The sequence below is a fragment of the Telopea speciosissima genome, chromosome 6 (genome assembly GCF_018873765.1).
Source record: "Telopea speciosissima isolate NSW1024214 ecotype Mountain lineage chromosome 6, Tspe_v1, whole genome shotgun sequence".
Taxonomy (NCBI): Eukaryota; Viridiplantae; Streptophyta; class Magnoliopsida; order Proteales; family Proteaceae; genus Telopea; species Telopea speciosissima.
The window spans coordinates 2,287,130-2,302,226 of NC_057921.1; the positions used below are offsets into that span (position 1 = coordinate 2,287,130).

A 15,097-nucleotide genomic window follows, 5' to 3' on the forward strand; every position below is an offset into this window, starting at 1 on the left:
ATCTGTTTTCCAGAAGAAATCTGGGTGAAACATTGGCGTCGTCGGTGGGAACGAGAGACAAAAACCTGCGAAGATCCCACCATGACAAACACAAGAAATCAAGCAAGAATCACACGATCTACCGCAGCTACTGCTCCTGTTGCTATTCCTCCTCCCGGACCTCTAGCTACTGGTTTGAGAGAAGCTTCAACAGCAATTCCCCAACAAGAAGCGCAAGATCCTATCCTAGAGGATCAGGAGGTGTCACACTCGGCTGAATCACGGCCAAGACTTTTCGGAGATCCACCACGATATGTCACGGTGGAACAGTTCAATGCAATGCAAACTCGCTAGAATGACAAGATCGAGCAAATGTTGGAAATGCAACGCGGTCTTCTACAGGGGATACCTCCACCACCGCCACCAGCAAATAGAGAAAGATCTTATTCCCCTAAGCACAGTGAGCACCACAATAATGCGAATGATGCTCGACGAAGGAACAGGGAGATCCCACGGAACACTAAGAATCAAGATTCATATATGACGAAGTTTGAACAAGCTCTGAACGACAAAGTCTTGGAACTCCAAGATCAGTTACAAGAAGTCATAAAGGGAAAGAACCAAGCTCCGACTCACGATTTCCATTTTACAACAGATCTGGCATTCACAGATGAGGTGCGGTTTGAACCTCTTCCGAAAGGGTTCAAGATGCCAGCTATAGAGCAATACGCCGGCTTAACTGACCCGGAGGATCATTTGGAAACTTTCAAATCCATCTTGTTCTTTCAAGGTGCTTTAGATGCCATAATGTGCAGAGCCTTTCCATCCACTCTGAAGGGAGCCGCATGGCAATGGTTTTCTTGTCTCCCTCCGCGATCTTTCTCTAATTTTACGGCTTTAGGACGGGCCTTCTTAGCTCATTTTGTAAGTAGCAAGATACACAAGAAGACAGTCGCCAATCTTCTGGCCATAAAGCAGCAACCAAAAGAATCCATCAGAAATTTTCTCACAAGATTCAATAAAGAAGCTCTGCAGGTGCAAAACCTGGATTCAATGGTAAAATTCCAAGCTCTGAGAAGTGGAATCCGAGATATCAAATTGAAAAAATCATTAATTATGGATGAACCTGGAGATATGTATGAACTATTCTCAAGGTGTGAAAAGTATATCAACTTGGCTGAAGTTCTTGCGGCAGAAAGAGAAGACAAGATCGAGAAGAGACCTCCGACGAGGAAGGAAGAAATTCCACAGGAGGTCGGAGCAAAGCGCAACCGAGATGACGAGGATGGAAAGAAAGGAAAAGATGATAGAAAAGCTTGGATACCTCGGGTCCCAGAAAGAGAATCCAAACCAAAGTATACCGCACTGACGCACACCCGGGCATATGTGTTAAATGAAATCAAGGATCAGGTTACACTGCGTTGGCCAGCCAAGATGGTCAAACCAGCATATGAACATAATAAAAATAAGTATTGTCATTTTCACCAAGATCACGACCACGATACTGAGGAGTGTAGACAGCTAAAAGACGAGATAGAAGCACTTATCCAAAGGGGACGTCTCAACCGATTTGTTAAAAAGGAGGCGAACAATCGAAATATGGATTCCCGAGCTCGGGAACCCGAGGAAAGGCGCAAGTCATCTCCCAAGGCAGATAAAGAAGAACCCCTCCGAGGTAAGCCCCACATTGAGAATGCACCCTTGAGAGAGATCACAACTATATTTGGTGGACCTAGTATGGGAGGAAAAACCTCCAACTCTCGAAAGCAACATGCGCGGAATGTGATCCAAACTGAGACTGTCATTAAGAAGAGGAGGACCAGCTACCCGATATCCTTTTCTGATGAAGATCTAATAGATATCCAGACGCCTCATGACGATGCTCTAGTGATCAAGATGGTAATCACCAATTGTACGATGGGGAGAATCTTGGTTGATAATGGGAGCTCGGTTGATGTCCTATATTATGATGCGTTTGAAAAGATGCTCCTGAAACCCGAGATGCTGAAAAGAGTAGAATCCCCATTATATGGGTTCAATGGCATCCCTGTTCAAGTCGAAGGATCAATTGAGTTGTTGGTCACGGTAGGGACAGAACCCAAACTCTCTACTGTGATGATGGACTTTTTGGTGGTGAAGGTGAATTTAGCACACAATGGGATATTAGGATGCCCTGGACTCAATGCGCTATAGGCAATGGTGTCTACTCCACATTTGGTGATGAAGTTTTCCACTGATCATGGGATTGGAGAATCTCAAGGAAGCCAAGTGACGGCCCGCCGCTGTTATAAAGGATACTTGAGGGCCAGGGGAAAAGAACCTCAAATGAACCTAATCCATTTGGATGATAACCGAGACATTAAAGAGCCAGAAAGAGGCGAACCAGTAGAAGATCTGACCTCCATAGAGATGATAGAAGGGGACACTACGCACATTGTCCAGATAGGAGCGAACCTGGGTAGAGAGAGAAAAATCGAGCTCATAAATTTCTTGAGAGCAAACGCAAATGTATTTGCCTGGTCAGCTACTGATATGCCTGGGATAGATAGAAAGATAGCTGAGCATAAGCTTAGCATCTGCCCCAATGCTAAGCTAGTGTTTCAAAAAAAGAGAACTTTCGCACCCGAACGACAAGAGAAAATAATTGAGGAGGTGACCAAGTTACTGGATGCTGGATTTATCGAGGAAGCCATCTACCCAGAATGGCTTTCAAATGTTGTAATGGTCCCAAAGTCTAATGGCAAATGGCGAATGTGTATTGACTTTACTGATTTGAATAAATCTTGCCCTAAAGACTATTATCCTTTGCCTCTCATTGATTTGTTGATAGATGCCAGGGCAGGCCATGAAATGCTTTCTTTCATGGACGCCTATTCAGGATGCAATCAGATTAAAATGTATGAACCTGATGTTTTGAAAACTTCTTTCATCGCAGGTAGAGATACCTACTGTTATATTCGCATGCCATTTGGGCTGAAGAATGCAGGGGCATCCTACCAACGTTTGGTGAATTATCTCTTCAAACATCAAATAGGCCGGAACATGGAAGTTTATGTAGATGACATGCTTGTGAAAAGCCTGAAAGCACAAGAACATATCATAGATCTAAAGGAGACATTTCAAGTTTGAAGAGAAAGCAACATGAAGTTGAATCCAGCCAAGTGCGCTTTTGGGGTTACATCTGGGAAGTCCCTCGGTTTTATGGTTTCCCAAAGAGGAATAGAAGCAAATCCAGCCAAGATCAAAGCTATACTTGAGATGCACCCGCCTAGTAGGGTCAAGGAATTACAAGAATTGACAGGAAGAGTCGCGGCACTTGGGAGATTCATTTCGAGTTCGGGGGATCGATGTTTACCTTTCTTCAAGGCACTTAAAAACCGAGCAAAAGAACGAAGAACCCAAGGACTTAAACTTACCTTCGAGTGGACTAAAGAATGCCAGATCACCTTCACCGAACTAAAAGGATATCTGGCACAACCCCCGCTTCTATCCAAACCTGAATCGGGGGATATATTACAACTATATCTGGCCATTTCTGCTGTTGCAGTGAGTGTGGTATTGGTTAGAGGAGATGGGCGAACATAAAAATCGATATATTATGTAAGTAAAGTCCTTTTAGAAGCGGAAACCAGATATACCAATGTGAAAAAATATGCTTACGCGTTGATTGTTGTAGCAAGGAAGCTAAGGCCTTATTTTCAAGCTTATACCCTCGAAGTACTCACCAACCAACCACTGAAGAAGATTTTGGCCAAGCCTGACCACTCCGGGAGACTGATAGCATAGTGTATGGAGCTAGGCGAATTCAACATCCGTTATAAACCCCGAACTGCAATAAAAGCTCAAGCCTTGGCAGATTTTTTAATAGAATGTACAAATCCCGAGGAGGAAATCATTGACATCGCAGAACCAGAGGAGATAACCGAGGAATGGATGTTGTATGTTGATGGCTCCTCTAGTGCACAAGAATATGGGGCAGGATTGATATTAACTAGCCTTGGAGGATTCATTGTACAATATGCATTGAGGTTTGAATTCCAGACCACCAATAATGGAGCAGAATATGAAGCTCTGATTGCAGGATTGACACTGGCATGGAGTTTGGTGGTAAAATATATCACTGTGTATAGTGATTCACAGTTGATAGTTAATCAAGTCAAAGGAGAGTATGAAGCCAAAGAATCTCGGATGGCCCGATACCTGTGCAAAGTACAGACCTTAATCATAAGTTTCAATCGCTTCAAGATAATTCAGGTACCTCGGGCACAGAATGCTTCTGCAGACGCCTTATCCAGATTAGCCACCTCGAATTTTCAAGATCTGAGTAGGATGGTATATCTGGATGTACTCACTTCCCCAAGCATAGCACAATCCGAGGAAGTATTATTGGTGGAAATAGAACCTTGCTGGATGGACCCGTTAATTAATTACTTGCAAGAAGGCGCGTTGCCTACCGACAAGGATGAGGCAAAGAGAATCAGGATGAGAGCAGTTCGGTACATAATGATAGAGGGAACACTTTGTAAAAAGGCGTTTACGATGCCTTATTTAAAATGCCTCCGACCATCGGAAGCAAATTATGTACTTCGGGAGATACATGAAGGCATTTGTGGACAACACCTGGGGGGCAGAGCACTAGCCCACAAAGTCATCCGACAAGGATATTTTTGGCCATATCTCCGCAAGGAAGCATTAGATCTTGTTCGCAAATGCCAGAAATGTCAAAAGTTTGCACCTGTCACACGTCAACCAGCGATCAAACTCACTTCCATTGCAAGTCCCTTACCTTTCGGCCAGTGGAGAATGGATATATTGGGACCCTTTCCCAAAGCATCTGGAGGCAAACAATTTGCAGTAGTGGCTGTTGATTATTTTACCAAATGGGTAGAAGCAGAAGCATTAGCAACCATCACTGTGGCAAAGGTTTGGAAATTCTTTTTACATTCGGTTATATACAGGTATGGAATCCCGAGGACCCTCATCTCCGACAATGGAAAGCAGTTTGAACAGAAATTCAAGGAGTACAGTGACCAATATGAGATTCAATTGAGGAAAACCTCGGTAGCACATCCTCAATCCAATGGGCTAGCAGAAGCAACGAATAAAATTCTATTAGATGGAATTAAGAAGAAACTCGAAACGGCTAAAGGATTGTGGGCGGAAGAATTACCTAAAATTTTTTAGGCATACTGTACAACCACAAGGTTAGCAATCGGAGAAACGCCCTTCATGCTGGCATATGGAACTGAAGCAATACTCCCAGTGGAAATAGGAGAAACATCAATGAGGATACAATTCTACAATCCTGTGATCAACAATGAGGAATTAAGGACAAACTTAGACTTATTGGAAGAAATCCGAGAAACAATTCAAATAAGAAACATGGTGCATCAACAGCGCACAACACACTACTACAACGCAAAATTGAAAACCAGAACATTCCAACAAGGAGATCTGGTCCTACGCAAGGTGGAAGCCTCGGATCCAAGGTCTATGGGGAAGTTATCCCCCAATTGGGAAGGACCATATAGAGTATCCAAACGAGTAGCACCAGGAGCATATCATTTGCAGACCTTGGAGGGGACACCCATACCACGGTCATGGAAAGCAAAAAATTTATGAAAATTTTACCAGTAAAAGGCAGTAAAATGTTAGATCACAATTTTTGTCAAGTCTGCCCGGTTCATTCTGAGGCATCATAAATTGTAAATGTTCCTCATATGATGAATAAATGGGATATGAATTGATGGCACGCATGCGAATTTTCTCACAACTAAGGAGCACAAATATGGTTGGCGTTCATATTCTTATTTTCGAATGGTCATCCAACCATAATGGTGAGTTGCACCATTGGGGTGTTTTCCCAAAGAAATAATGGTCAGTCAATAGTCGTCCGACCATAATGGTGAGTTGCACCATAGGGGCATTTCCCTAAAGAAATAGTGGTCATCCGACCATAATGGTGAGTTGCACCATAGAGGTGTTTTTCCAAAGAAATAATGGTCATCCGACCATAATGGTGAGTTGCACCAGAGGGGCGTTTGCCCAAAGAAATAATGATCATCCAACCATAATGGTGAATCGCGTCATAAAAAGCGCCACTGAAAAAAAAAAAACCGAGGTAAGGCAAGAATCATAATAGCACTGCAACTGAACTGAGGTGAAATAAGATAAAACACCAACCACAAAGGACATCAAAGAGAGTAAAAGATCACTTCGAAGAAAAGGAAAAGCATACAAAGAAAGTAAGGTGAAGTAAAGTTGTCTCTTTATTAAATATTCAATGCAATAGTACAAATATGAATTTACAAGCTCCGTTAAAAAGCCACTACATTTTTGGAACATTGGAGCGCAATAAAGACAGCCAATACAGTTCATCTCGAAATCAAATCCGTCGAAGAAGAAATCTGGCCACTTCAGTGCATGACCACACCGCCAGGAGATTATGTAAAGGGGGAACCCGTGCAGAAGAAAACCGAGGAGGATCGAATAGCAAGAGTACGAAGAGGAAATATATATCCACTCGGTGATCAATAACAAGCTCGGTGTTGCATAAATGGCACCAGCTGCTCTAGACACCCCCTGAGAATCCAAAGAAGACAACGTCGCTAGTAGCGATTCACTCCTGAGCATGGTGAAGGAAACCAAAACACCCCAATTTCAACCTCCCATAAACTACTGATGGAAGGAAACCGAAAAATCCTGGGAGAAAACAAAGGCGTTTAGGGTCCTTCAGTAGCTTGGAAGATCCACGCCCATGGTCACCAAATATGTTAACAGTGAAGATCAACCGCGAGAAGTCTCCAAAGGATTCTTTGCCCCTCTAGAACACCCTTCCTCCTTCGAAAAGAAAGAGAAAGGGAGATATCTCAGAGAGGTACCACCACAGCATGACGGCCCAAAAGACATTACATGTCGATTGAAGATCGAAGCTGCGATGGAAAATGTCGATTGAAGATTGAAGCCGAAAGCAAAACCCCTATAAGGAGAAATTCCTTGAAGATTCGGTGTTGCTCATGTGCTGGAGAATGTCTACGATAAAGATGAGATTGCAGATATAAAATCTCTGTGAGATGGCGATAACAATAGCGAACCAAAGCCATGGAAGAGTGAGAATCTCTTCTTCAAAACTGAAGAACTTCAGAAAGGTCTCTCAAATATATAAAGCATGGCGACGGTTCGAGATGAAGAAGAGGTTTAATGAGGAAACTCCCCCACGATTCAAAGGAGTTATATCTTGGGCCACGTGTTCCAATCCTGGAGAGTCCGTACCACGTCCACGTTCGAAAAAGGTACAATTTCCAAAATGACGATTCAATTTGCCCAACAATTCTGATAAGCATAAAGCTAGGAGAAGCGCTGCTTAAAAGGGGAAAACATTAAATGAAAGCTCATCGAATCTGCCAAAAATCTTAGAAAAGAAAGATATCCATTATTAGGGATCACAATGCAAGCGTCACCAGAAGCCAGAGAAATAATACAAGGTACGCAAAATGTCATTGCATTTTGAAATGTATGTATAAATACAAATCTCCGAGATACCACAAAATAAAAAGAAAAACAATAAACAAAACAAACACTCCTATGAGTTTAGCTCGGGACCCGGTGGAATGGGGGGCAAAGGCCCAGGAACATTCTACAAGGGAGGAAAGGTAGGAGGGGTTATAGACAAAGGGTCAAACATTAGCTCCTGAACAGGAATTCGAAAATCAAACCCTAGTCCTATCTTGTCCCATTCAAAATCTGAGATAATATCTTTTAACTGAAGGAACAACCGATGAGCCCCTTCTCTCTCCTTTTCCCTGCAAAAATGTTTGAAGGCTGGGGAATCAAGTATATGAGCAATTGTCAGTCCTGCAGTAGCACGTCTTTCAGCCCATACATAATCACTCACATTATCCACAATATCCTGAGCGTAGTCCAACCTTGCGGCCAAGTCATCCCCACGACGTTTCAGAGCCTGAAGTGTCTCCAATTCCGCTTTTAGTTTCTTTAGTTCTTCTTTTAGCTCTTTAGACTCCACTTGTAACTTGGAGTAACGCCTCTCCAGAACGGTATTGCCACGACTCAATATTCCTACCTGAGATTCTAGCTCCTTCTCGCGCTTTGAGATTACCCTAGGTAACGTATTCAATGAAGAGATAAGTTCCTAAGTAGAGGAATGAACAAATTATGACAAAATCCGATATGTGAATGTAGTAACCAAACAAATAGAAAGGAAAAGATTAACTAAAAATTTAAGACCCTTTCATACAAAAAAAAAAATTCTCTCAAACATTAGGAATGACATCAGGGGTCTCGGTGGTGGCGGAAAAGTTTAGCGCGGGAGAAGGAATATCCATCCCTCCAACAAAAAGTTCAGACTGTTGATCGGTAGCAACATTTACAATAGTAGCAATAGTCACCTCAACAACGTCACCACTCGTAATCACTTCAGAACCCACCTGGGCTCCCAGATCCACAGTTTTTGGAGGAACATGTTGAGGGACTTGAGAGGAAGGGGGGGGGGACATCAGACTGCCCTGCTGAGGAACCAGGCCTGAAAGCACTAGATTCTAATCGCTTAATCACCACCTCGATTTCTCAAATCCCTTTGAACTTGAAATCTGGCTGTCTTTCTCTCACTTGCTTCCACAATGAATGAGCAGTATTCATTAAAGTTAAGGAGGCCGTTCCTTTGTGCATCTCCTGGCATGTCTCCGAGAGAAGATATTCTTCGACAGCCTTAGCAATAGTCACCTCAACAGCGTCACCACTCGTAATCACTTCAGAACCCACCTGGGCTCCCAGATCCACAGTTTTTGGAGGAACATGTTGAGGGACTTGAGAGGAAGGGGGGGGGAACATCAGACTACCCTGCTGAGGAACCAGGCCTGAAAGCACTAGATTCTAATCGCTTAATCACCACCTCGATTTCTCGAATCCCTTTGAACTTGAAATTTGGCTGTCTTTCTCTCACTTGCTTCCACAATGAATGAGCAGTATTCATTAAAGTTAAGGAGGCAGTTCCTTTGTGCATCTCCTGGCATGCCTCCGAGAGAAGATATTCTTCGACAGCCTTAGCCTTAGCTGTGGACATTTACTTTTTCAATTCATCAATCTCAACCTGCCTCTCCTCGAGTGCCTTCTTCTTTTTATCCACCCTCTTCTTCTCCTTCTTAAAAGCTTTTTTCGAAGAAGTAACCAACGCCTCAGCCAACTTCAACTTCTCTTGAACTTCCAACAGTGATTTCTCAGCAGAATCCTTCTCGGCTTTTGTTGTTTTCAACACGCCATTCATACGGACCCGCTCACTCTCAGAAAATTTGAGGGATCTCCTCATCGTGGTCAGATCTTCCTTTGATTTTTTGTATACCTCAACCACACTCCTCCTACGTAGCACCAACTCAGAAAGGTAACCCCCAACGCCTGTATGATCCCGAACCGAGGTCAGATAATATATAAATAGAAAATAAGGAGGAAAGGAAGAACGGGAAACTCACCTCATACGCCCCGCAAAAGGAGAGAGCTGATACTGGAAACCCGCCTTGAAGGCATCCAAAACAAGACCAACTTCCCCACGGCGGGGACGATTCAGTCTCTCTTCGGAGGAAGGAATTCTTAGTTCAATATCTTCTGAGATCCCGTAAACACAACGGATTTCCCTGAGATTGAAATCGGAGACGATGGAGGAAATCTTGTCTACTCCTTTCCCAATGGTAGGATCCAATGGAGGTTGTTTTATCCGATATCCTTTCCTTCCCAATTGTCTCATGGAATCCAAAGAAGAAATATTAGCTGGAATGTCAGAAACATTCCTAGGAGTAAATATTGAAACCCTAGAGATTGGGTCACCATGTGAAGATGAGGAAGAAGACATTCTTCGATTTTCTTCCTGGACAGAACCATAATATAAATTCACACATTCATCCAATAAAGAAGCAATTTCATCGTTTTCGACCCTTAAAACTTTTCTTGTGTGCTTTCCCATTCTCCTAAAAGTACCAAAAAAAAAAAAAAGAAAAAAAGAAAAAAAGAAAGAGAAATTCGAACTGAAAAGAAAAAGGGGGGGGGGAGTATCAAGTATATACTCACTTGGATCGGAAGGACTAACACTCGAAGAAGATTTGAAAAGCAGAGCTATATCACCAAATTCAAAAAGGGCACCCACCGAGAAGGTTCAATAGACGAAGGCTTATGGAATCCAGAAAATCCTTGGAAATCCCCGCAAAGCTTTTCGGTACCCAAGAATATGAAAAGACCTAGACTTGGAAGTAAGAGCAGAGGAAAGAATAGAAAGGTCTAAAAAACGAATTTTATAACCCCCTGATAAAGTCTCTCAAAAGGCACAAAGGATAGAACCCGTTTTTACTCCCACGTGTCATGTATAAACTCCAGGTATGAAGTTAAAGGTACTGAATGTATTGTCCACACCCTACATTCTTCAAAGGTTGTATTCTCTTCATCTTAATCGAGATATCTCGTATAAGGAAAAGAGAATAGGGGGCAAATGATATACCCTTTTTTATTTTTAATCCTGGCCCTACACTTGGATTTATTATTATATTCACTAGAGAAGAATCTCGCACGTTCATTGAGAGACTAGGCGGTTATAACTACACTCCTCAGTGACAGTTGGAACATCACCAATAGGTTGCTCCAATTACGGAAAAGATCAAAGAGGGGACCACTCCCAGAACATAAGAGGAGGAGGCCACGTGGAGTAAAGAAGAATCAGATAACTAATGTACAGTCTTCTCCAGGAGACTCTATGTATAAAAGGGGAATTGGCACACAGGGAAGAGGATTCATTTTTTAATGAAAAACCAGAGAGGATCATTGGGAGGAAGGGGTCAGACACTTCTCTCATTAATTAGAAAGATTTGCTTTCGTTCCTTATTATTGATATAATCAATTCATCTTCATCAAAGAAGATTTCTTTCGATCTGTTTTCCAGAAGAAATCTTGGTGAAACACTTCCAAAACTCTTCCTTTCCCCTTTTTTCTCTCTCTCTCTCTCTCTCACGCTGCCCTCTCTCTCTTTTTTAAATATCCCACTCCTAATATGGCCGCCCACCCCAATTTATATCTTACCAAATTCTCTCCTAATCTCAATTTCCTTATCAGCAAAATTATAAAATTTTAGCATGGCCGACGGTTCTCTTTCTCTCTTTTCTTCTAACATTGCTTTTAGTAATCTTATATTCCTTTCTCTTCCCATAAAAAACCCTAGCGCCCTCTACGATTGCAAAATCAGATTCGTGAGGTACCCTATCTCTCACTTTCTCTTTTTCTCCCGACTTCAACTTCAACTCTGCAACTGAGGCAGCAAAACCACTAGAAAAAGGTAAGAAACATATCCCATCGATTGAATACTTGAGTGACATATGGAGGCCTCCCTTTCAAGGAAGGAACCATTTTCATTCGATGATCTCATCTACACTCCTCCCTCCCTCTGCTTTTATTCCCACTTCACACCTTAGCTTCCATCACAAAAGTTAACCACCACCAACCGCCTTTCTTCTTCTTCTTCCAAACAGACGCTCTCTGCAACCTGTCTTTGATGCGAATCAAAGAATTAATGATCTCCTTCCTCGTAACGTTACACCTCTTCACCCTCCTCTTCATCCCCACAATACTAACCAGACTGGCCACCGGATTCTAGCCAGTAACCACAATTCATCTTCCTAAATCCCAAAGTCCATACCCTGTAATTTTTGCCTACTGGATCTCTGCGTGGAAGGGAGACCTTGCAAAGCTAAAACGTGCTCTTCAAACATTCTACCACCCGGGGAATTACTACCTCTTCCACGTGGACCACAATGCGACGGCGACAGAGCATCTGGAGCCAACCCAATTTGTCTCCAACAACCCAGTTTTTGCCTAGATGGGTAATGTTTGGGTGGTGCAAAAATCGAATTTGGTGACCTACAGAGGACCCACTATGCTTGCCACCACTCTCCATGCCATGGCCATGCTTCTGAGGACCTGCAATTGGGAGTGGTTCATTAATCTCAATGCTTCTGACTATCCCTTAATCACTCATGATGGTAAGGTGAGTGCCCCTGTTTTTCTTTTTCCCCTTCTTTTCTTCTTGTTCTAGGTTTCTTTCTAATTGCATAATTTGTGACCCTTTTCTCAGATCTGATCCATGCATTCGCTGACCTGCCTAAAGATCTCAATCTCATACAGCACAACAGCCATTTGGGTTGTTGGAAAATGTGTGAAACTTTTCTGCACTTTTTTATATGTCTTTGCTGTAATTCAAATTCATACTCCTTAAATGCTTTTTGATTATTTAGTTGTGAAGTTAGTGCAACAATATTAACTAACTTACTTTAAACTTTGTAGGAATAAGAGAAGAAAACCTATCATCATTGACCCTGGACTCTATAGCCACAACAAATCAGAGATCTGGCGGGTTATAAAACAGAGGGCTCTCCCAACTGCTTTCAAGCTATATACAGGTTTTTGTCCCCTAATCCTTTCTCCTTCTTCTTCAATGTTATGCTTCATTATAGTTATAAATACACACACACACACACACACACACACACACACACACACACACACACACACACACACAAGGGCACCTGCAAGACATGTAGAAGTATCAGAAAAGTATATAAACCATCCAGTGTGTGACTAATGTCTAATGAGATGAAAATCAAAATGCTTGGTAGAAGACAATAACCACCAAAGACAATCCAGTGTTTATGAAAAAAATGTAAACCAAGGCAATAACATATTCATATATCCAATTGGGAAACATTAACATTGATAAAATTAATGTACTTATGTTTCTCATTCCTTTATTTTCCTACTTCCAAATTCTGCTTGGACTGTTTAATATTAACTACTATTGTTGATGAATTTTGATTGCCTATTCTAGCTTCATTTTCATGTTTTATTTTTGAGGCTTTATAATCTTATAAGGTATCCTCTTTATGTGAGGCCAAATATTAGATAATGGGTGGATTTGCTTTTCCTCTTTATGTAAGGATATTACGAATCTTGGTTCTTCCTGAGATTCTTTGATTACTCGGTATAAAATTAATTGGATCTTTCGGTCTGTTCATTTTGTTACAGAGAGTGGTGTTGAAGCTAGACTTTACATGATGCCAAAGGCAAGCAAAAGACCATGAAGGCAGTATCTACCTTTTCCCGGTACTGGATGGCTGTTTTGCAAAATTCATCTTTCTGACTTGAAGTAAGAAAAGCGGATGAGTTTAGAGTTTTAATAGTTCTTCATGAGAGTATACTCTAAACCAGTTGTGCTTTATGCTACGGGTTCTGAACTTCTAATATTGTTGTAGTTAAGAGTGTTTAAAAGGTTAGACGGAGTTCTAAACTTCTTCCCAAATTATTGGTACCCTTTTTTTTTTTTTTTTTTTTTTTTTCTTATATTAGAACACTTGTCTCTCCATCGTACCCGTGCCTTCTCACACCTTCGATTATCTCCACTTTTTTTGAAGAGTTTCTCTTCCCTGACCGTCCATGGTCTTCTTCCCAAGTCATGGATGTTTGATGTAATGCTGATATTTCTCATCTCTCTCCCTAAAATCACTCACATCTCTCTCTTTCTCTCTCTCTGACCCTCCCCTTAACTTTTCCTTTTATCATCTCTTTCTGAGTTAGGGTTTATAGCATTTTTTCTCTCTAACCTATTTGATTCTTACCCATTGCAGGTTTTAGTTATCATTGAATGGCAATCAGACTATTTCAATCCCAAATGAGCTACAAAGCAGAGCCAAGGGCTTGAGGTAAAGGGGAATCCGTAAAATCAAGACAGAAGATCATTGAATCCATCTAATCCTCTCTTTTTCTCATCGAAATCGAAATTTCAAACATTTTTTTCTTTTCTCCATAAGTGTTCATTGATTTGCTTTCTCTAATTTGTTGGCTACCTTGATGAAACCATATGAATTAGATGTTTTCATTAAAGATATAGCAATAGTGTAATTGGCTCTTGGTCTGACATGTTATTATACCCGCACCTTGGGAGTATAATTAATTATTATTTTCTTCCCGTGACGTGTGGTTACCGCTGCCATATATGCTGGTGAGCTGTTCTCACTGGTGGTCAAACCCAGCTACAAAATTATTGACCACAGTACGGGTTTGCCTGTAGAGGAAACTATCGGGGTCATGGGGGACAAACCATGACAATTGGAGAAGCAAGTTCTAGCTTTTAATTTTATTTATTTACCCTTTCCCTCGATGCCCTCGAAGTACGGGCTAAGGTTTAAACCGCTTGAGCTATTTTAGTTGGGTAGAAAATATTTTATTTGTGGTCTCATTTATTTAAGGGAGTGTGTGATAGGCCTATAATCCCATGGTGGATGGACCCATCCCTAAGTGGGTTCTTTTCTATTTGAAACCAGTGGGTCGGCTCATTTAGCCCATTTAGCCCATTAGGCCCATTTGACTTAATGAACTAAAAATGGGTTTCTATTCTAGTATTATCCAACCAAACGGGTCCTAAGGTCACTTTTGCCTATTTAAAACTAAAGGCATTTACTTCTCATTACTATTCTCACCTAACCTAAAACGTGGAGGAGAGAAAGAGGAAGGAGAGAAAGGAGAAGAGGTGTGGAGGAGCTTGAAAGGGAGCTTGAGGATCTTGTTTCTTGGAGCCTCAATGTGGAGTATCACTTCCTTGAGGTAGGTAAGCCATTATGACCCTCTCCCTTATTTTATTTTGAGTTTTGGGGTTGGGAGGTGGGAGGGAATCGATCTAGGGTTTACTTTGGAACAAAAAATCAATGGGAACTTATGACCTTGATTTTTGTGGAGCTATTTGACTCCATTGGCTAACCTCAAAGCTCCCAATCTCATCCCAATGGAAAGACCTAAGGTTTCTATCTTATTATACTCTAAATGAAGTTCTCTTTGCTTCCCTTTGTTGAATCATTGGGATGCATAGGCCTAATGAGGTCCTAGGACCCTAATGTGCCAAGGAGGAAGCTCTCTTGGTGTTTTTTTTTCCTCCAATCTACTTGGAAATGAAAGCCTTGGTGAAGAATCCTTTAATTTTGAGATTTGGAGACCTGCGGTTTCAAGACCTACGAGAAACCGCCCCTGCAACCACCCTGAGACCATCCTCTTAAGAAGTTCTCTGTTAAAGTCGGTTTTACTT

The 15,097-nt window shown here is 41.7% G+C and overlaps 2 protein-coding genes and 1 pseudogene across 2 annotated transcripts; all 3 read left to right on the top strand.

The window, feature by feature from the left end:
- Window positions 1-351: 351 nt before the first annotated feature.
- Window positions 352-2,172, top strand: LOC122664534. Its single transcript, XM_043860385.1, has one exon. It carries the CDS (start codon window positions 352-354, stop codon window positions 2,170-2,172), a length of 1,821 nt encoding a protein of 606 aa, XP_043716320.1.
- A 1,596-nt stretch (window positions 2,173-3,768) lies between these two features.
- Window positions 3,769-5,163, top strand: LOC122664535. Its single transcript, XM_043860386.1, has one exon. It carries the CDS (start codon window positions 3,769-3,771, stop codon window positions 5,161-5,163), a length of 1,395 nt encoding a protein of 464 aa, XP_043716321.1.
- Window positions 5,164-11,482: 6,319 nt separating this feature from the next.
- On the top strand, window positions 11,483-13,663 carry LOC122664538 (annotated as a pseudogene).
- Window positions 13,664-15,097: the final 1,434 nt, after the last annotated feature.

Excerpts from the sequence above, each read along its gene's own strand:
- LOC122664534 (XM_043860385.1), top strand. The coding sequence starts at position 352 with ATGTTGGAAATGCAACGCGGTCTTCTACAGGGGATACCTCCACCACCG.
- LOC122664535 (XM_043860386.1), top strand. The coding sequence starts at position 3,769 with ATGGAGCTAGGCGAATTCAACATCCGTTATAAACCCCGAACTGCAATA.